This window comes from Ixodes scapularis, unplaced genomic scaffold (assembly GCF_016920785.2).
Source record: "Ixodes scapularis isolate PalLabHiFi unplaced genomic scaffold, ASM1692078v2 PGA_scaffold1__304_contigs__length_218370807, whole genome shotgun sequence".
NCBI lineage: Eukaryota > Metazoa > Arthropoda > Arachnida > Ixodida > Ixodidae > Ixodes > Ixodes scapularis.
The window spans coordinates 89,313,719-89,329,458 of record NW_024609846.1 but is presented as its reverse complement, the minus strand read 5'-3'; the positions used below and the strand labels follow the sequence as shown (position 1 = coordinate 89,329,458).

General features: G+C 48.4%; 1 protein-coding gene across 1 annotated transcript in view; it reads left to right on the top strand.

The window, feature by feature from the left end:
• The window catches only part of LOC115313733 (neprilysin-2-like), an 85,129-nt gene that overhangs the window by 23,591 nt on the left and 45,798 nt on the right, over window positions 1-15,740 (top strand). The window contains exons 2-5 of the mRNA XM_040216411.1: window positions 5,495-5,952; window positions 8,688-8,867; window positions 11,620-11,706; window positions 15,044-15,737. Of these exons, the coding sequence (XP_040072345.1) occupies window positions 5,495-5,952; window positions 8,688-8,867; window positions 11,620-11,706; window positions 15,044-15,737 (1,419 nt within the window). The remainder of the gene's footprint in view (window positions 1-5,494; window positions 5,953-8,687; window positions 8,868-11,619; window positions 11,707-15,043; window positions 15,738-15,740) is intronic.

The window sequence follows — 15,740 nt, the reverse complement described above, 5'->3', positions numbered from 1 at the left end:
GCGCTTCAACCAACAAGAGACTTCACCTCGTCAAGCGCATTAAGTCTCCCAACTGCACCACATGCAACATCATCGAAGACAGAAACCACATTATTTGGGTGTGTCAGTCGCTAGAAACAGAGCGAACCACACTAACGCAAACACTGAAGGCTCTCCATGTTTCGCCGGGGGATTCCAACGCTCTCCTCTTCCCATCAGGATCCCGGACGAAAAGAACAAATATACTGAAAGCCCTCATTGACTTTTTAGAAACGACAAACCTGTCAAAAGACTGTGAACTAGCATACAACATGCCTTCATCCTATGGCCGCCGATGGGTCGAAGCGGCGGGTGCTTCGTTCCGTCGCCCTAGTCGTGGCGGGGGCGCTCGCGCCCCGGCGCTTCGGCTTCTTGAAGTCAGCGCCCAGCAGGGGAGCGCGTGCTCCGGCTGCGTTTGGGGCGGCGGTGGGATGCGACCTGTCCTTCCATCGCATCGGCGGCTATACCCTTCATTTCTGTAAATACGCCCATCCCCATTATCACCTCCTACCCTACCCTCTTTTTCTCCCGATCCCCGCAAGACGACGAACCAGACCCCTCCATGGGTGACTAACAATGCGTCTTGCATCCCTCTTTCTATTTTATTTATTCTTTAAATTTTATAATAAAAGCAATATTTACACATACATAGTGTTATAAAGCGAGAAATATGGGCAAATTGATGCCAACGGGGTTGCCATAAATGGTGCGTGCATATACCCGTTCTTCGCAATTTTATTGTTATTAAAAAGCGTAAAAATGAGACGGGGTGGCCAAGAAAAGACCAATTGACAGCACAGAGGTGTACGGTAGTTTTGAAGGGAAAATTCCTAATACATTTTCGTACAACCGACCTAAAAGTGCCCATGGGCCGGAGCGATCGAGGTGCGCCACCCTGTAACACGCTTCGCGGTGCCTGTTTCAACAGCCGGCGTGGAGCGTCTCCGTCTACGCGACGTAAAGGAAGCAACCGGATCGACTTCACAAACAGATCAGCGTACAACCTTGGCGGCAACATTATGTAGGAGGTAGGGCGCGGCAGAACCTGAACCTGCGCCGCCTGTCAGCGCCAATAGGTCCGCCGCCGTGGAGGGCCGCACAACGCGCAGAAAATAAAAGAACATTGAAAAAAATTGCGTTGATTGAGATTGTCTGTAAATTAATTTATAAGACAATGGTTTGGAAAATCGTGAAATCCAATTTGGGTATGCTCATGTGACGTAGGTAAGTGATAGTACGGCAAGCCACTTTAAGAACAAGTACCAACTACACGAACTGCAGAGCCACAAGTATACGTCAGCGAGGTGTATTTTTTCCGCAACTTGACATGGCAAGAGTGCCCGTGATTGAGTCGGGGGTCGTGTCAAGCACCAGGCAACGTTGTACAGCCTCTGACGGCCCACCAAATCGCTGATCGAGTCGGCGTCAGAGATGGCTGCCCCACTGAACACTAAACTGCCGAACGCGAAACTACACTACTTCCCTAAAGCTGACGTCAAAGCGTTCAAGGACATGAAAGCAAAGGACTTAGACTCTGTTTCCGTTATGCGTGGAATTCAGTCCTGTCACTCGTGGCAGCGTACGCGGTCCGACACTTCGCAGCCGCGGCTGTTTTAGCAAGAACAGTATACACGGATAAAAGATATATATCTTTAGAAGTAGTGTCCTATGGCTTCGAAAAGCATATCGAGGTCGCGAGCTTGCGGCGCCACTGAAAAGAAACGAACAGTGATCGCTACAAGCAAAACGGGAAAAAAACTGTTCCTCCTCGGAGTGCCAAGAGAGGGCCGTGAGCGACTCAAGTCAGCGTCCGGCAGAAAGAATTTACGCGACAAGCTCCCAATGTGCGCACAAGATCTTGACTAATCAAACTAGTTTCAATTGTTCCACTTTAAACATGTGTTATTTCTTATCACTATTTAAATTTGGTCGTCAGCAGCCAAGCCTCCCCACGAAGGGTAGGCTGCGACATTCACTGATCCGAGAAATCTGTATTTAAATTGTTGACTTGTGCTTGAAACTCACCTGTAATCGTTTGCATGAATTATTATTTTTCACGAACTCCTGTCACAATGCTTTCTCTTCACAGACTTTCTACATCTTCCAACCCTTTGCTTGCCCTTGTTTGAAATCGGCAACTTCCTATCTTTCTCTACTCCCATTTCGGGAATTTTGTATATTTAGAAACCTGTAAAATTAAAAAAGCAAAATATTGCAGGCCATTTCTGAAGGGCCTGTTAGGACAGATTATGAGCCTCGATCTGTGAAAAGAAGAAAAAAAATTGCGATGGCCTTCATTTTAAACTTATTTTCGAATTATTGCAAAATCGTTAACCTTTCTACATTTCAGAAAATTTATGCGAATATAAAACAGACGAGTTTAAACCATTCTAAAAAAATTGAATTTCCAGTCTCTTTAAGATCCGGATTCATAAAGCTCTGAATTGATCCGTAATCGACAATGCACGCTTGCCTCCTCTCATTTTATGTAGAGTCTCTGCACAAAAAAAAAATTAAACCTAAGACGACAACAGTTTTTCTTTTATAAATATCCAAAAAGTGGTTTCACGCAAGTCTAAAAAACGAGCGCGTATACCGACAGCGACTATGTGATTGTTTTTCCTCAAAAGAAATTTTATTTTCCGCAAAAAAACAGTTTGAATATGTTTTTGCAGTTCCACAAGTGAAATATATCTTTAGGTAAAAATAAAAAATGTCATCCGGACATGGTCGTTCGATCCTATCTGAAAACACCCAATACAAACAATCTCAGGCAATCGGATTTTTTTTAAAAGTATCTTTTATTTTCTACAATTGTGCGGCCCTCCACAGCGGCGGATCTATTGGCGCTCACAGGCGGCGCAGTTTCAGGTCCTGCCGTGCCCTACTTCCTATCTCATGTTACCGCCAAGGTTGTAGGCTGATCTGTTTCCAAAGTCGCTCCGGTTGCTTCTTTTATGTCGCGTATACGGCAACGCTATACGCCGGCTGTTAAAACAGGCACCACGAAGCATGTTACAGCGGGTGCACATCGATCGCTTCGGCCCATGGGCATTTTTGTGTCGGTTGAACGACAATGTATTATAAATTTTCTCTTCAAAACTACCGTCCACCTCTGTGGTGTCTATGTGTCTTTTCCTGACCACTCCGTAGCATTTTTACGCTTTTTTAATAATAATGCCATTGTGAACAATGTGTATGTGCACGCCAGGCACGTAGCCAGGGTTTTGTTTCGGGGGAGGGGCGGGGGGGGGGGGGGGGTGGACCGGGCCCGCTACGTGCTTGGTGCACCCCATTTATGGCAACCGCGTTAGCGTCAATGTGGCCATATATCTCGCGCTTTATAACTTGGAAGCCACACAAATATTGCATTATGTTTTTGCAGGCTCTTCTAGTACATATTATGAACGTTAATTTCAGAGAGTTTAAAAAATATTAAAGATGGTCTTTTTTTAAACGATTTTCAAAATACTGAATTTTTATGGAAATACCTGTGTGTGAGCAATTCTTGTAAATTTCTCCCGCTAACCAGGACAACAATATTTCACGCAAAGGTGAACTATGGTGTATAGTGCAACATACTGGCAACGTTTGAAGACCTTAGCTTCAATAGATACAAAGAAAAATATTCCTTAATCTAGAGCGTTATTGCGCAATTTGCCGTCTGCGATTTCTTTTTTTGTTTTTTTCGTCAAGTTGACTACCCTAGTCCTCGGTGATTAATACAGGGTGTCAGAAAACAAAATTTACACGGTCTTTTTTTACCGCAAAAATAAACTAGCCTCGCCGAACGCTCAATCTCCGCCCAAATATAGAGCTAGAGGTCAACACCAGATGCCAAAGTTTCAGCCCGATCCGATAACTTAATCAAAAGTTATAAGTGATTTTCTAAAAATTTCAATAGGAAAATGGATCACATTTTTACCCGTTTTCGGTTTCTGGCGCCATATAGCCTCATGTGTTCAAAAACTCCATCGGCCGCCATTTTCCCATTAAAATTTTCAGAAAATCACTTATAACTTTTGATTAAGTTATCGGATCGGGCTGAAACTTTGGCATCTGGTTGTGACCTTTAGCTATATCTTTGGGCGGAGAATGAGCGTTCGGCGATGCCTAGTTTATTTTTGCGGTAAAAAAGACCGTGTAAATTTTCTTCTGTGACACCCTGTACTTTTTGACAATCCTTCCTTTTGTCAGTGCATATTTCTAGACCCGTAATCAGAACAGTTTTTGGGGGCAGCCGTCCGAAATGTCAAAATCGCACGATACGCAAAGCGCGAACATGACTGAGAGGATGCTTAAAATTTTTTTGCAGAAAGACATTTTTTTTTTAATCAATGATTGGTTTTATTTGTCTGGGTATAAAGCCAGAAAAATTAATTTTTTTTTCATCAAAATTAAAAATGGTCACCGGACATGGTTGTTCGATCATATCTGAAAACGCCCTACTGTCATGTTTATTTGTTACGGAACGGGCATTTAGGTAATCGTGGTAGATTAGAGTTATCTTTCGATGACAAGGAGTGACCAAGGTCCACAGGCTAAATTAGCTCCCAGTATCCCATTGCAAAAAGAAACACAAAGATACCGAGTAGATAAGTTAACAAATCTTCTCAATGTCACCATCATTTTTGATTGGACGAGTGGGAAACCATCGGCTTGACGACCAAATATTTTTCCATTTCTCACCCAGACATGTTTTCAGGTCGACTGCCGCCGCTTCTTAGCAATCGTTTTGCTAAGAATACGTTTTAATGACGGACAAAGATGCTCGTTCCCAAATAGCCGCATATTTATGTCGATGCCTACATCCGAGTTTTGTAAGGCGCTTCTTTTTTGCTTTTTGAAGAATAGCGTCGCGCTTGCTGCGCTCTAGAAGCTGTAGGATTATGTTTGTTGTCTCAGTGTCCCACGTCGGTACACGATGACAGATGTCAATATCCGCTCGAGTAATTGGTTTGCCAATTGGTTCTTCCAGTTTTCGAACCACATCTCAAAGTACTTCGGCATCATGCTTAAGGATTCTTTTGATTCCCAGATTGGTGGTCCTCGAGTACTGCTCAGTGTCCGCATAAGTCAATCCTGGCAGTTTCTCAAGCACGTTTCTAGGTCATCGCACGTTTGCGAGAGATTTCTGTTCTCTTTCTCTAACAGAGCGTTTTTTTTTTTAAAGTAGTGTCTCAAACTTTGTCATCATGTCCTCAAACTCGCGGTTCGTAAAATCCATACTATCCTTTGCCTCTTCAACATTATTCCGCAAGTCACGTCTGTCACTTCTAATATGTCATTCCAGTGTCTGCCTAAAAGCGTTCCATTCCTGGCGAAGTTCATCTTTAAGTTCATTCAGTATTTTGTAGATGTCCTTCGTCATCAACCGGTCGAACGGTCATTTGGGAAGCGACGCGGCGCCGTTATGTTGGTACTGGAGAGCAGACACCGGCAGCCTGACCGAAGCTGCTTGCTTCCTTCTGCTCAGCGTCCACCCTGCTCCAGAACATGAACCAGAGCGTGGACCCCTGCGAGAACTTCTACGACTTCGCGTGCGGCGGCTGGGTGCACCGGCACCCGATTCCGGAGGACAGGCCTTTGGTGTCCCAGTTCTCCCTTATCTGGGACCAGCTGAAAGCCCAGCTGCGCTCGCTGGTCGAGAAGCCGCCACAGGACTGGGAACCAGGCTTCATCCACAAGATGAAGCACATGTACCGGTCCTGCCTCAACACCAGCCTCATCGACTCGTACGCCGAGGAGCCTCTGCAGAGGGTCCTCAGGTCGCTCGGAGGCTGGCCCGTGGTCGAGGGACCCGGATGGAACGCGTCCAAGTTCCACTGGCTGGACGCGCTCATACAGTTTCGGCACTTTGGCTACAGCCACGACATCCTGCTCGACCTGTTTGTCATCCCGGATTTCCGGAACAACACGCGATACATCATCTTCGTAAGCAAACGACGTTTCAGGGAACAGTTTTGAAAAGCGATTGCTTTATACGGGAAACCTGCAGGGACCTTGCTTGCTCGTGGCGGTGGTGCTTTTGGTCACGGTGTAGTAAGGCCATAGAAGAAAGTAAGGGGGGGGGGGGGGGGGGGGGAGATTCACTCAAGGGAGGAATCCCGGAGATTTCTCCTCAGCGCGCGCATCCCGCCACAAAAACGTCAGGCTATTGCCCACCGCAAAAGCCTCACGTTTTTGTGGTGGGCAATAGCCTGACGTTTTTGTGGCGGGATGCGCGCAAAAGCCTCACGTTTTTGTCGCGTGATGCGCGCGCCAAGGAGAAATACACCGGATTTCTCCCTCGTGCCCAGGGTGTAAGATAGACAGGTGGGTAAAGGGCCCATAGAAGCCTACCGTAGCGCCGTGACCGGATTGCGTACTCGTCTGCTTGCGGGTACCCCCGATTTCCGACAGATGGCGCTGGGGCGAGAAAGAAATCACAACATAGATTTAATAAAGTCATTGGGTTTTAGAGACAGCGAAGGGAGAGTGGATTTCGAGACTGTAGAGATTACCAAGCAAAGATTAAGTGAATGGTGGCAGAAATCGAGAGAAAACTAGGTATTTTCTTATTCACTGATGGCAAGGGGGTTTCATAGCCTCATTTTCTTTGCACTGCGGAGTGAATATAGATTTCACATTTAAATATTTTAAGCTTAAATGGTAAAACAAAATTTCTAGGTGGCGTAAGCTACCGCCCGATCCAAAGGGCTCAGCCGTATTCATCCATCCATCCATCCATCCATCCATCCTAAAGTTCCTGTATAGACGCTTTACATACGTGCCATAATACAGCCGCCATTGCTGACCTTCTCTTGTTTTACCGAGATACCGAGCCACTGAAATTGGTGTGGACGAGCCTCCACGAAGACCAATGCTGGGGAGAAAGACAGGAAAAAAATCTAGGATGGCAATGTTCTAGCCTGCTATGGTAATAATGAAGTGAAGTAAACGTAATAAGGGGAAACAAAAACTGAAGGTCAGTTATGGCGGCGCCCATCCACAGCTGCTGCAAAGCGTCTATAGGCTCCCTACGGGAGCCAGAGTTGCGCGTCTGTTTTCCACGTGCCGCCGCGCCGCTGTTCGCCGAAATTCGATCACGTGAGGAGCCGGATCAAGTGCTGTGCAGGAAAGTATACTCTGTTTCACCTTATGATGTAGCGCAGGAAAGGCTACAAGCGCGAGCTCCTTGTTCTAGGGCACATCTCGGTGGCATAAGCTCTCGTGCGTTAACAGCAGCTCCCAACGCTATGAGCTTGCGCTTCTAGCCTTTTTTGCGGTACAACATAAGGTGAAACAAAGTATAGACTTTGCACCCGCCCCGCCGTACTACCTCTGCTTTTGAGCGCGACCCGCGCCTCGAACGCGCGGCGCCGCTATTCGCCGAATCCCGTCACGTGAGGAGCAGGATCAACATGCTGTGCAGGAAAGACGGGGCTACAGAGACGAACGCGCAATACAGGAACTCTAGGCTCTCCTAGAGTTCCGGTATTTTTAGTTAAATATTTGATGCAGCGCGAGGAATATTATATCCTTCTGGCCGTTCAACTCACCTGCACTAGCCGCATTAGTGTGCCTTTCACGGATATCTTAAAATAAATATGTTCGAATTCAAATCAAACACCCCATATATTGCGAACAGACTCGCGAAATATTTATTGAAGAATACCACCGCTGATATGTAAATGGTATCAGTGTTGCGAGTTGCGTGAAGCGCGTTAAGCAGTGTGTAGTAAGCGTAAGTATCCAAAACCTACGTTGAATACGTGTAATCCTGTTTGGTTGAATGCCTCTGTCAATGGTTCTGTTGTCTTCGTCATACCATCGGAGTCTGCATGATAGGTAACTAGGAGCCCAAGGGCGACTTTCGAGGGCCCTAATCTTCACAGCGGGATCGAGAGACCGGGACATCGCCATCTGCTGCGATTGGTCAGCAGCCGCCGCCTTCTGCGATTGGCCAATCGCAGAAGGCGGCGATATCCGGTCGCTTTGTTTCTCTCTTTTTTTTCAACAGATGAAAAAAAGATAATGACGAAGGTAATGGAAACCTTGATTGAAAAATTTGAAATTCGGTTTGCTCAGGAACATTGATAGAATGCCGTCTGAGACCTGCTTCTCAGATATGCGTTTGAGCGTGACCGACTGGGCTTGGACTCGCTCGTATACGCTTATGACGAGAGGACACATCGCATAGCCCTGACACCCTACCTTCCGTTCAACGTATATTTTTCGCGTCATTCTTTCACTGTGTGCTGAAATGATTCTAACAACGTTATAAGCGACAATTTCCCAGAGAGAATGCGTATATTCGTCCCGCAAAAGCTTCATTCTAGTTCTACGCGGATCGGAATTCTTCCGGAGCTACCTGGGGCTGAGCGACGGTGCCAATTCGCCAGGGTGCTTTGCCGTCCCAAGGTGTTACATTTAGTTGCACCACGGCTGATCCTAATCAAAAACCATTGTGTGAACCAGTTCTAAATTGCGAGGAGTGCCAGGAGGGTAGTGGCATGTTTTAGGGGCATGGCGGTTTTTTCGACTTTTAGTTCTGTCGGCTTCCTCCGTTGATCGCATGTATTGGTTGTCCGCGACTTCTGCGGGGGGAAAATATACGCACGGGACTCATCTAAAGAGTGCAAGATAAAAAGGGAACAGAAAGTTAAAGTGAGTTCCTCTTCTTGCAGCTGGACCAAGCGTCCCTGGGACTCCCTGACCGCACCTACTTCCTCAAGGGGCTGAACGACAGCGTCGTGGCCGCGTACATGAAGCTCATGACGGAGGCCGCTCACCTGCTGGGAGCCGACAAGAAGGCGGCACAGACCGAGCTCTGGGACGCGCTCCAGTTCGAGATCGCGCTGGCGAATGTGAGCAATGCTGCGTCCATGCGAAACCACCTAGAAAACAAAAAATTGAGCCCTTCCCCCTCATACGGCGTCACTAGCAGGTCCACGCAAGGCCGTTTAGTACGCTTCAGCGTCACCACCAGCGGGTCCTGCAACGTCTGACAACGAGCGCGACGCTATATGACGGGGCGACGCCAATACGCGCGGGTTAGCCACTTTGCGGGGACTCTTGTTTAGCTCCGCAGCGTGTTGCCGCCTGGCGCGGGAATCACTACCGGTGACGTCATGTGCAGGCCTTGTGTTTTCTAGGCGGCATTGGTCCGTGCCCGTCAGTGTGTAGACCATTGCCGTGTGACGGTTCCCACGTTGAAGTATGACGTAGTTGGGCTGGGCGACAGTGAATAAAAAATTCAGTAACATTGGTGGCCGCCATTTCTTGGCCGCGAATTGTGTGTTTGAAGCCGAGTCTTCGCCAAACGCTCACACAGCCCTTGTGTCCGATACACGCTAAGAGTACGTGCCCAAGCAAGCAATCACGGACTCAAATAACTGGTGCGGCAACTTATAAACGGCGCGCACTTTTGAAAAGTGTCTAACAGAGGATCTCTAAGACCCTTTTCAAAAGTGCGCGCCGTTTACAAGTGCTTCTTTTAAAATGCTCGTAACATTTAGGCATAACTATAAGAAATAAAGTATAGCCGGGGAAAGAATAGTAGCGGCACGGATCCTTTAAATTCTGGCGCCATCCAATTGGCAAATGAAATAATTTGCTACTTTTCACCAACCCAGCTAGATCGATATTTAACATGGTGGCCGTCAGAACCAAGAAAAATAAACAAGGTTGATCGCGTTGACACAGACCAGAGTGAATGTGCGACAGGCTTTTCAGGGAAGAGTAAAAGGGCGTCTGAACGGCACCGCCTAGAGAAGATTCGCTCGCATATCGGACAGACACCGTGAGGAATGCAGCTTGACAGGAGAGGCCTGGCCTCGTGCCATTGAGTCCCTTTTAGGTGCTATATGCCACCGACCCTGGGTAACTCGGTAACTCAGTCGGCAAGGCACCTGGCTCGCAATCTCCAGGTGGGGAGTACGGATCCTGCCAGAATAATTTTAAGCAGTTTCCTATGGGTGTAACGCTTTTCGGAGTCGGTTTTTTGTTACAGCTGGCTGTTACACTTAGACGTTACATAACTCCATGAAAATCGCTTGATAAAAAAACATTCTACGTTAAACCAATGATATGCGTATGATGAGTGGCAAAAACCGTTGATTCGTTTTGATGCATTGAGAGGGTATGGCAGTTGAAGCAACACCTCGCAGATAACAAGGCCATATTACTGGATGCGTGACATCAGCCCGGGGCACCGACTGTATACGAGTGCTGCGTCAGTGTTCGGCTGGCACTAGTTTCCTGATTAATTGAACATGAATCACAAGCGAACGCTGACGCAGCACTCGTGTCCATTCCGTGCCCCTCACTGGCCTCTGATAGGTGACTACACAGATCCAGCTCTGTGGCCTCTTTACCTGGGAGGCGTTGGCTCGTTCTCCTCACTGGCTATAAGCCGACTAAAATGACGTTAGGGTATTGATGCCTAAAACACGCAAGTGGTATATTAGTTCCTGGCCTTATCTGTAGAAAGCTGCACGGAAAAGTGATGGATGCCTCTGCCTCTGTGCTCCGTTTCACTTGAAGTGTGAGCGAAGCAGAGTTTACAAGCGCGATCGAGCTACGGGCTTTCTATAGTCCCTGCTGACCATATGCGCTCCTGCAGTGCAAGCATCGTTTAGGGCAGCGTACTCATGATTGTAGCGTCGGCTTCGCTGGCACATAAAGTGAAGCAAACTATAGTCACCGACACCTTAAGAAACGTCCTAACTTATGTTCACACTATTTGCTTCGTGATTTGTTTTTCGACGTTCTTATTGGCAGGTGGCAAAAGTTCCTTGGCTCATGAGCAATAATGATACACTCGGAACTCGCAACGCCCTTCGTTTCTGTCAGTGACATATAGCGTGTCTGAAATAAGCAGGCTTGTTCTAAAATTTGTCGTGAAAGTCGGTGCGCTGCCTCTAGCAATCTAAACTTTTCGTCAAAGGTGTGTTTCACTGGTGGCTTTTACCTTGTAAAATTACAAAGGGTGGCTATCTTTCTGTCCAAATATTCGGCCAAAAGCTTGCCAGGGTCTATGGCGGACGCCGACAACCGAATCAAGTGACGGGGCGTGTTTTGAGTACGTATTGATAGATGGCGTCGAGAGCAGCGTCAGGAGGTGTAGCAGACAGGCAAAAGAGAGCAGACGACACGCAGACGAAATCCCTCGGCAGCGAGAACGCCGTCGCTATGCAACCGCGTTTTTTGTTTTTTTTTTGTACTTTAAGTTTTTTTTTTTTTATTGTTCGCATTTATTATTAAAGCAAAAGTGCATTTAAAAAATGTAGCGTTCTTTTTATTAGACCACGGTCGTTGCGAGCAGTCTTGATAAGGAGGTAGAGCTATCAATCAATACGTGCGCCAAACACGCCCCGCCACACGACTCGATCGTCTGCGTCGCCATCCGCCATTGACCCTGGCATGTTTTTTTGCCTTATCTGTTTATATAGAGGGAGATACGCTTTGTAATTTTACACAATAAAACCGACTAGTGAAATACACCTTTGAAGTAACCTATAGAATGGTACGTGCAGTTGTCGATTTTTACAGCCCATTTTAGATCGAGCCTGGTTATTTAGGGCACCATATAGTTTAATGACACTTTTCTTTTTGCAGTATTCGTTGCCACGCGAAGAGAGGCGCAACATGAGCAAGCTGTATAACAAGATGCCCCTGAACGGGGTTAAGAAGCTCGCACCACAGGTACGTGCAAGATATTTCTTAGATGAGTACTATTAGCGCTGAGATGTTTCGGTGGCGCCCTTTTATGTTTTCCATCCGTGACGCCACGACTGGGATTTGCCTCGCCGTGACGTCACCAGTTGTTATCCTGGCTACTTACCATAAGGTGCGACGACGAGCTTGGTGGTGTGTTTAAAAAGCACAGTGGAAGCTAGGAGCCGTCGCAATCCGAAACTAACACCGTCAAAGTTGACAATCCAACAATGCTTATATGCCCATTGTTTGGCCAATCGTGGAAAATTGACCGCAGCGACGCTTTTGGTCGCGCACATCGCTAATAGTATGCGCTGTTTCACCTTATGATGTACCGCATGCTACAAGCGCGAGCTCCTTGCCCTAGGGCACATTTCGGCAGCACAAGCTCTCGTACGTAAAGAGCAGCTCTCAACGCTATGAGCTCGCGCTTCTAGCCTTCTCTGCGGTACAACATAAGGTGAAACGGAGTGTTGGCAACATGAGCGATCGAAAGCGTCGTTGTGGTCGGCCCACCACAATTGGCCGAATGCTGACTCGGGGGTCAGCAAAGGATGTCTCATCGACAAAAATAAGAGGCATGTAAAAACTTCAATTTGGACGGTGTTGGCAGTGTTTCTTTGAGAGCGCTATGATTTCAGGCTTCCACCATGCCCATTACAAACACCACCGAACTTTTTGTTCTCGAGGTAATGACGTCACGAAAGGCAACCGAACGAGGGCGCCACCGAAACATCTCGCCCCTAATAGTCGGCAACGATCTTACTAAGAGCAAACTTTGACTAAGCGATCCGCGTATGCGTGACGCCTCCATAGCTGTAGACCACGGGAGGCAGTCACGCCAGTGCACGAGAAGGCTTGTGCCGTCGCGTGCTCGGCTCGCACAGACCTGCAGCGGGGCTGTCACGCGCGCACAAAGACTGCAGTTCCCACGGTGCGTGCCGGCAGCGATGGCGTATCGAAACTGGCTCGTTAGATCAACATCATAAAGTATAGTGAAAGCACGAAGCTTTGGAAACAGTCCTCTTAAAGGTGTATCCACACGACGGACCAAATTGCTCTTTTGGTCCGCGGGCCGCGCGTCACGTGATCTAACGTCACCGGTTTTCGAGGTCCGCCGGTGGTCCGCGGCCCGCGCTTCTGAGAAATGACAAGCGACTTTTCTCGCCCGGACCTTGGCGGCGGACCGCGGCGTTTTTAGTATAATTGAAGCCCTAAGTCTGGCAACAAGCTGACTTTTGTTGTTTGGATTGGAATCCAAATCCAAATTCGTTTTCTTTTGGCCCCAACTGTTGAAGACGAAGAAGACGAACCTTTTGTTGTGCGACGATGCAACTTTTCACTTCATCGCGCTCATAGAGCGATTCCCCACTCTGAGGGACAATAGTCACGACGAGTACTCAAGTAATCATCTAAAGATGTCCCCATGCCTTTTTAGGTTCAATTAAGTCCTCCTTGTCCTCAATAGTCAACGCCAGGGCCACCGCGGCAGAACGCTTCTTTCCTTCAATCTCCATCTTGGCTCCTTACAAATAGCCTCAAAGCAGCTGGCTGCATACATTTGGCGGAGCTGTGAGGTCGAAGGTTATACCGGCCCGTTCACCCTGTCGTCTGCTCTTTTGGTCCGCCGTGTGGATCCTCATTGCAGCCGGGCGGCCCGCGGGCCGCGCATCACGTGATCAATCGGTCCGAGGCCCGGTCCGTCGTGTGGATACACCTTAAAGGTGTATCCACACGACGGACCATATTGCTGCTTTGGTCCGCGGGCCGCGCATCACGTGATATTACGTCACCGGTTTTCGAGGTCCGCCGGCGGTCCGCGGCCCGCGCTTCTGAGAAATGCCAATCGACTTTTCTCGCCCGGACCTTGGTGGCGGACCGCGGCGTTTTTAGTATAATTAAAACGCTAAGTCTGGCAACAAGCTGACTTTTGTTGTTTGGATTAGAATCCAAATCCAAAGTCGTTTTCTTTTGGCGCCAACTGTTGAAGACGAAGAAGACGAACCTTTTGTTGTGCGATGATGCAACTTTTTACTTCATCGCGCTCATGGAGCGATTCCCCGCTCCGTGGGACAATAGTCGCGACGACTACTCAAATAAATATCTAAAGATGTCCCCATGCCTTTTTCGGTTCACTTAAGTCGTCCTCGTCCTCAATATTGAACGCCAGGGCCACCGCGGCCAAACGACTTTTTCGTTCAACCTCCATCTTGGCTCCTTACAAATAGCCTCAAAGCAGCTCGCTGCATGCGTTTGGCTGAGCTGTGAGGTCGAGGGTTAGACCGGCCCGTTCGCTCTGTCGTCTGCTTTTTTGGTCCGCCGTGTAGATGCTCATTGCAGCCGGGCGGCCCGCGGGCCGCGCATCACGTGATCAATCGGTCCGCGGCCCGGTCCGTCGTGTGGATACACCTTTACGAGCGTAGAAAACGTCAAAAGCTGGCAGCGGAAACAAAATGCACTAAACGAAGTTCAGCAAACAGTTTGCCAGAAGCGTCAACAGGACTTTAAAGGCTCAATCACAGAGACTCGTTTTCTTGCGTTACGTTACAAAACGTTACCAGGAAATATGTGCTTCGTATTAAGCGTGGCCACCAATTCAAGGAGATAGCCTGGCACACGACATTCGAGACGCGGATGTTTCGGTGACTTCGACGTAACGTAAGAAAACGGTGCTCTATGAAAAGTTGAACCGTGCTCAACTCCTTACGTTACGTTACGACGAGCCTTGTGTCCTTGGTTGTCACGGTAACTGACCGTCCTAGCTCGTCGTCACCGAAACATTCGTGTCTCGAATGTCGCGTGCCAGGCTATCTCCTTGAATGGGTAGATACGCTTAATACGAAGGACAGATTTCCCGGTGACTTATCGTAACGTAACGTAAGAAAACGGGTCTGTGTGAACGAGCCTTAAGAAAACGGGCTGTGTGAACTAACGCCGTGTGAACCATCCTGTAATGTGATAAAAATAAATCATAGGTTCGGTCAGTATTGGAGGTAACCACCCACGCAGGTTGGTTCCTTGCAGTGCCTTAGATTTTAAGAAAATATATTAGATTAACTAAATTATTTAATATTTGAAGACCTTGGTCTGACTCAACCGTCAGCTTGCAGTTTCTGAGCGCACCGAAAAATGGTTTCATTAGCGCTCTGAACACATGTCTAAAATTATACGTGAATATAAAAACCTGACCACTCGTCGCACAACCTACATATGGCGGCAAACGACCACTGCGTCTGGCCTCGTATGCAAAAAATCACGGTCGCGACCGCAGACTTCACGAGGGTTCCCGTTTGGTTTCCAAACTGCCCTCGCTGTATACACGCAGATTGACTGGGACCGCTACTTCAACTCGCTGCTTGTCGACAAGGTGACCCCGGACGAGCCCATCAGCGTGGTCGTGCCCGAGTTCGTGAAGCAGTTCGAGTCTCTTATCCTGCGCACGCCGGCGCGCACCGTTGCTAACTACATGGTGTGGCGCGCGGTGCTCCAGTCGTACGGCATGCTGGGCAAGCCGTGGCGCGAGCGACTCCAGGAGTTCATCGGAGTGCTGACGGGCCAAACCCGCGAGATGGCCCGCTGGGAGCAGTGCATAGGCTCGCTCACGGGCTACTTGGGCATGGCGCTCTCCTCGCTCTACGTGCGGCACTTCTTCCAGGAGGACAGCAAGGGCGCCGCGCTGGACATGGTCAACTTCATCCTGAAAGAGTTTATGACCATCCTGGACGACATCGACTGGATGGACGAGCAGACGCGGCAGCGCGCACGGGCCAAGGCCCTGGCCATCCAGCCGTACATCGGCTACCCGGAGGAGCTGCTGAAGGACGCTCTCGTGGGGGAGTACTACCGCAACGTGAAGCTGCAACCCGACACGTACTTCGAGAACGTCATGCGGCTGCGAAAGTGGTACACGGACTACGAATATGGGCATCTGCGAAAGCCGCACATCAAGGGCAAGTGGGAGAACCTCGCCCAGGTTGCTGTGGTAAACGCCTACTACAACAGCCAGGAGAACTGCATCAGTA